General features: G+C 43.0%; 1 protein-coding gene across 1 annotated transcript in view; it reads left to right on the plus strand.

The window, feature by feature from the left end:
- The first annotated feature begins 710 nt into the window (after nucleotides 1-710).
- The window catches only part of LOC113824812 (cadherin-like and PC-esterase domain-containing protein 1), a 25,689-nt gene continuing 19,929 nt past the window's right edge, over nucleotides 711-6,470 (plus strand). Inside the window, exons 1-2 of the mRNA XM_070116270.1 lie at nucleotides 711-927; nucleotides 2,541-2,715. Coding sequence (XP_069972371.1) covers nucleotides 863-927; nucleotides 2,541-2,715 — 240 coding nt within the window. The 5' untranslated portion in view covers nucleotides 711-862. The remainder of the gene's footprint in view (nucleotides 928-2,540; nucleotides 2,716-6,470) is intronic.

Below are 6,470 nucleotides of genomic sequence, written 5' to 3' on the forward strand. Positions count from 1 at the left end.
TCGCCCCCCCACTCACTGCCCCCCCCACTCACTCGCCCCCCCCACTCACTCGCCCCCCCACTTACTCGCCCCCCCACTCACTCGCCCCCCCACTCACTCGCCCCCCCCCCCCCCCACTCACTCACACCCCCCACTCACTCCCCACACAACGCAGGTTCCGTCACCCACTCACTCTCACTCACTCATCCCCCACTCACCCCCTTCCCCCACACCCTCCCGCCTTCCCCACTCATTTTCACCCACTCCCCCCACCCCACTCCTCTGTCAACCCCTACCCCTATCACCCACTCATTCTCACTCACCCACTCACTCACCCACCAGATCCAACTCCCCACCCCCTCCCCCTTTCACCCACTCACCCTCACTCCCCACCCACTCATTCACTCCCTTTCACCCACTCATCCCCTTCCCCCCACTAACCCACATCCCTCCCACTCACCCACATCCCACCCCCACCCACTCACCCACATCCTCCCCATTCACCCCCCACTCACCCCCTCCCCCACTCACCCCCTTCCCCCCACTCACCCCTTCCCCCACTCACCCACTCACACTCACCCACCCCCACCCACTCACCCCCACTCACCCCCTTTCCCCCCTCCCCCACTCACCCCCCACATCCCCCACTAACCCCCTCCCCCCCTCCTCGCAGGTCGGCCGCCTCCCCGGCCTGAGAACCTCCCTGTGGCGCCGCGACAACCTCTGCGATTTTCTCCACGCCGCCCGCCTGGTCCCGCCCGTCAGGTCCCTCTTCCCCCCCTGCTACGCCCTCCCCGCCCACGCCAGCTACCTCGCCGCCGCCGCCCACGCCCTCCCCGACTCGGCCCAGTGGGTGGTGAAGGCGGGCGGGGCGTGGGGGGCCATGGGGAGGGGGGGCGTGGCGCTGCTCGATAATGGGAGGCTCCTGCAGGAGATGAGGGACAAGAAGTGGGTTTGTTTGTGTTTGTTTGTGTTTGTTTAGGTGTTTTGTTTTTGTTTGGGTTTGTTTGGGACAAGAAGTGGGTGCAGGGGGGGTTTGTTTGGGTGTTTTGATTTTGTTTGTGTTTATTTGGGCTATTTCTTTTTCTTTTTTTGCTTTTGTTTGTGTGTTTTGTTTTGTTTGTTTGTTTGGGTGTTTTGTTTTTGTGTTTTGTTTTGTTTGTGTGCTTGTTTGCCTTTGTTTAGATTTTTTTTTTTGCTTTTGGTTCTCTGTGTGTTGGTTTGAGCGTGTGTTTGTTTGCTTTTGTTTGTGTGTTTGTGGCTCTTTGTTTGTGTTTGTGTGTGCTACTTTTTTATTTGTTCGTTTGCTTTTGTTTGTGTTTGTGTTTTTGTATGTTTGTATACATTTTTCTTTGTGCCTGTGTGTGCTAGTTCATTTGTTTGTTTGTTTGTTAGTTTAGTCTATTTAGTTTGTGTGTATGATTGGTTTTGTTTGTTTGCGTGTGTGTTTTCTTAAGTGTTTGTTTGTATGTTATTTATTTGTTTTTTGTATGTGTGTTTGTGGTTGTTCTTGTCTGTCATTGTTTACTTTTCTTTGTCTTTAGTTTTTGTTTGATTGTATAACGGGAGGTGTCTGTGGTATGTATTTTTCACTTAGGTTTAAGAATATCAATATGTATTGTTTTTCTTCTTTTCTATTTTTCTTCTTCCTTTCTTATTCTTATTCTTTCTTTTTCTTCTTCTTTTCTTCATCTTTCTTCTTCTTCTTCTTGTTTCTCCTTTCTTCTATTTTTTCTTCTTCCTTTTCTTTCTTCTCCTTTCTTCTAATTTTTCTTCTTTTTTTCTCTGTTAACTTGTCTCTCTCTTTCCTCCCTCTCCCTCCCACTTCCTCCTTCATCACGCCTTCTCCTTCTCCCTTTTTCTTTTCTATTCATTCTTTCTCTAAATTCCCCCCTCCGTCTCTCTTCCCCTTCCTTTTCATTTTACCTTCTCTTCCATCCCGGCTCTCATCCTCTCCCTCCATCTCTCCTACTTTCTCTTCTCCGTTCACATTTCCTCTCTCTCTCTCTCTCTCTCTCTCTCTCTCTATCTCTCTATCTCTCTATCTCTGTCTGTGTCTGTCTGTCTGTCTGTCTGTCTGTCTGTCTGTCTCTCTCTCTCTCTCTCTCTCTCTCTCTCTCTCTCTCTCTCTCTCTCTCTCTCTCTCTCTCTCTCTCTCTCTCTCTCTCTCTCTCTCTCTCTCTCTCTCTCTCTCCCCCCCCCCACTCCCGCCCCGTCTCTCTCTCTTACTCTCCCTCCCACTTCTCCCCCTCTCCCCTTCCCCACCACTTCTCTCTCCCTCTTCCCTCCCCAAAACTCTCTCACTCTCCCTCTCTCTCCTCTTTCCCTCTCCTCACATCTCTTACTCCTCCCCTCTCTACCCCAATTTCCCCCTCTTATCCCCTCTTCACTCCCCCCACCTTCCCCCAACCTCTCTCACTCTCCCCCTCACCCCTCAACCTCTCTCACTCTCCCCCTCTCCCCCCCAACCTCTCTCCCGCTCTCCCCCCATCTCCCCCCCACCTCTCTCACTCTCCCCCCCAACCTCTCTCACTCTCACCCCTCCCCCTCTCTCCCCACAGACTCGGCGCCGGCCAGATCGCGCAGGTCCACTGGGGTCCACCTCTTCAAGTCCTTGGGGTTAGCGTGTCTGTGACCCTATACCTCCTCCTGACCTCGCTCCAGCCCCTTCGCGCCCACGCTCACGCCCACGGGGAGGTGGTCTTCCGGCAGCCGCCCTCTAGAGGATATGCTAAGGTGAGGAGAGGGAGGGAGGGGTGAGGGAGTGGGTGGGTGGGTGTGTTTTTGAGGGGGGTAGGGGAAGGGGGAGAGCAGGGAGGGAGGGTGGGTGGGGGAGAGGGAATGGGGGTTGGGCAGGGAAGAGGAGAGAGAGGAGAGGAAGAGAGAAAGAGAGAGAGAAAGAGAGAGAGAGAAAGAGAGAGAGAGAGAGAGAGAGAGAGAGAGAGAGAGAGAGAGAGAGAGAGAGAGAGAGAGAGAAGAGAGAGAGAGAGAGAGAGAGAGAGAGAGAGAGAGAAGAAGAGAGAAGGTTTGCCAGCTCTGAGAGAGCGAGAGAGAGAGATAGAGGATGAGAGAGAAAGAGAAGAGATATGCATTGTCAGAAAGAAGCCATGCTCAAAGCCAGCAAAAGGGAGAGAGAGTAAGAGAGAAAAAGGGTGCATAGTTTCTCCATGTGGTTCTGTATGTATGTGTGTGTGTGTGTGTGTGTGTGTCTGTCCGTATCTCTATTAGGAAATCCCAAAACACTCTTACGCAATTCATCACATACATTTTTAAATCCCTCAAAATCTAGCATTTGCATAAACACCCAGATACCCGTAAAATGCCCACTAACAGCCCACTCTCTCTCACTCTCTCTCTTTTACTTACTCTCCCCCTCTCCCTCATTCTCCTCTCTCTCTCTCTCTCTCTCTCTCTCTCTCTCTCTCTCTCTCTCTCTCTCTCTCTCTCTCTCTCTCTCTCTCTCTCTCTCTCTCTCTCTCTCTCTCTCTCTCTCTCTCTGTCTCTCTGTCTGTCTGTGTGTCTGTCTCTCTCTCTCTCTCTCTCTCTCTCTCTCTCTCTCTCTCTCTCTCTCTCTCTCTCTCTCTCTCTCTCTCTCTCTTTCTGTTTGTCTGTCTGTCTGTCTGTCTGTCTGTCTGTCTGTCTGTCTCTCTGTCTCTCTGTCTGTCTCTCTCTCTCTCTCTCTCTCTCTCTCTCTGTCTCTCTCTCTCTCTTTCTCTCTCTCTCTCTCTCTCTCTCTCTCTATATATATATATATATATATATATATATATATATATATATATATATATATATATTTTTCCCTTCTTCTTCTTCTTATTATATATATATATATATATATATATATATATATATACATTTATATTTATATATATATATGCATATATATATATATATATATACATATACATATATACATATACATACATATATATATATATATATATATATATATATATATATATATACATATATATATACATATATACATATATATATATATATATTTATATATATATATATATGTATATATATATATATATTTTTCTTCTTCTTCTTCTTCTTCTTCTTCTTATATAAATATATATATATATATATATATATATATATATATATATATATATATATATACATATTTTTTTCTTTTCTTTTCTTTCTTTTTTTTTTTGTTTTTTGTTTTCTTTTTTTTCTTTCTTTCATTCTTTCTTTCTTTTTTCTTCTTGTTCTTTCTTTTTTTCTTTTTTCTTCTTCTTCTTTGTTTCCTTGTTTCTTTGTTTCTTTGTTTATTTCTTTATTTTTTTCTTTTCTTTCTTTCTTTCTTTCTTTCTTTCTTTCTTTCTTTCTTCTTTCTTTCTTTCTGTCTCTCTATCTCCTTCCTCCTATGAGACATACAAACATACACGCACAAACGGATACACACAGATTTACACAGACACGTCAGGCAATACAGACATTAACAGAAACAAACAGACACAAATCGACATACATAGAACTAGACAGCACCATATAGACAGACAGATGCAGACACAGACAGGCATTAGGAGACACAGACAGATATACTCAGTCACAGAATTACAATCTCACAGACAGACACGATAAGCACACGTAATCATCGATAGATATAGATAGACAAATGCAGACTTGGATAGGCAGACAGACAGAAACAGAAACACAGATAATGATAGACATAAAAAGACATAAAGAGACTAAGACAGACGCGAGAAACAGTCGAATCAGACAGAAACTGTTAGATGGAGACAGACAATCACAGACACAGGAAAATTCAGACAGATTTTGATAGACTTAGGCACAAAGTCAGACAGACAGATTTTGACAGACTTAGACGCAAACAAACAGACAGATTTTGACAGACTTGGTCACAGACAAATACAGACAGACATATATACACAGACACAGATAGATATACAAAGACACAATCTAAGACAAATTAAGACACATGCTTAAACAGTCATAGACAAATACATACAGACACAGACATACTTTTTACAGACACAAACTGAGACAGCCTCAAATAGACACATCACATACAGGTAAAGACACAGTCACAAACACAGACAGACTTTTACAGACATAGACTTAACAAACAAAGACACAGACAGGCTTAGACAGACACAAACTTAACGAGTCAACGACACATACACATACAGACAGAGATGCATAGGCAGACACAAACTTAAACAGTCACAGGCACATACAGACACATACTTAGACAGACAGATTTCGCGAATCATCAATACAGACACATATAAACAGACACACTTACACAAACAAACTTATACAGTTACAGACACATACAGACACACTCAGACAACCACAAACCTACCAAATCACCGACACACACATACAGACACACACACACACACACACACACACACACAACGGTCCCCCCCCCCACACACACACACACCCACACACGGACACACAAACAGACACACACACACTTAGACAACCACAAACATACTAAATCGCAGACACACACACACAGACAAACAGACACAGACACACACACGGGCTAAAAAGACTGGCACATCTTTAAGCCATTTCGTCTCGGCGCCATCACTCTTTTTCAGAGTTTTTGAACAATATTTCCACATTACGGGGTCGTCAGCGCATTCTCACTCGTGCAGGCTGGGGCGGGCTGGGGGGGTTGTGTTGTCTTTGTTTACTTGTTTGGTGGGTGTTTGTTTTTGTGTTTGTTTTTTGTTTGTTTGGGGGGGAGTTTTTTTGGGTTTGTTTGTTTTGTTTTGTTTGTTTTTGTTTGATGTTTTTTTGTTTTGTTTGTTTAGTGTTTTTGTTTGTTTGGGGGGAGGAGTTTTTTTGCTTGTTTGTTTTGAAGTTTTGTTTGTATATTTTGGAAGAGGAGTTTTTTTCTTTGCTAGTTCGTTTGTTTTGGAGTTTTGTTTGTTTTGGCAGGGGAGACTTTTGTTTGTTTGTTTGTTTGTGTTTTTGTTTGTCTTTTGGGAGGGGAGTTTTTTCTTGTTTGTTTGTTTTCTTTGTCTTGAAGTTTTGTTTGCTTGTTTGTTTGTCTTGAATGGGGTGTTTTTTATCATTTGTTTGTTTTCAATGTGATGTTTTGTTTATTTAATATTTTTGTTTGTTTATGTTTGTTTTTGGAGATGTGTTTTTGTTTGTTCATTTGTTGAGGAGCCAATAAAGTAATCAGCAAGTACGTCTGATTTCTAGTCTGTAACATAAAATCTAATAATAATAATAATAATCTATATGATTGATAATGATTAATCTAATAATAATGATCTAATAAATTTAGATTTCTATGCACTTCCACTTATTCTAAACGAAGTAAATAGGCCTTGTTATTTTTATTGATTAATTTGATTGTTGATATCATTCTTATTATCATCATCTTCATTGTTATCATTACTATTATTATCACTATTTATCACCATTATCCTTATAGTATTTTTTATTATTTACAATCTACATGATCACTGACAGTGTCCCTTTTTTATTTA

This window comes from Penaeus vannamei, chromosome 38, assembly GCF_042767895.1.
Source record: "Penaeus vannamei isolate JL-2024 chromosome 38, ASM4276789v1, whole genome shotgun sequence".
In the NCBI taxonomy this organism is placed as follows: domain Eukaryota; kingdom Metazoa; phylum Arthropoda; class Malacostraca; order Decapoda; family Penaeidae; genus Penaeus; species Penaeus vannamei.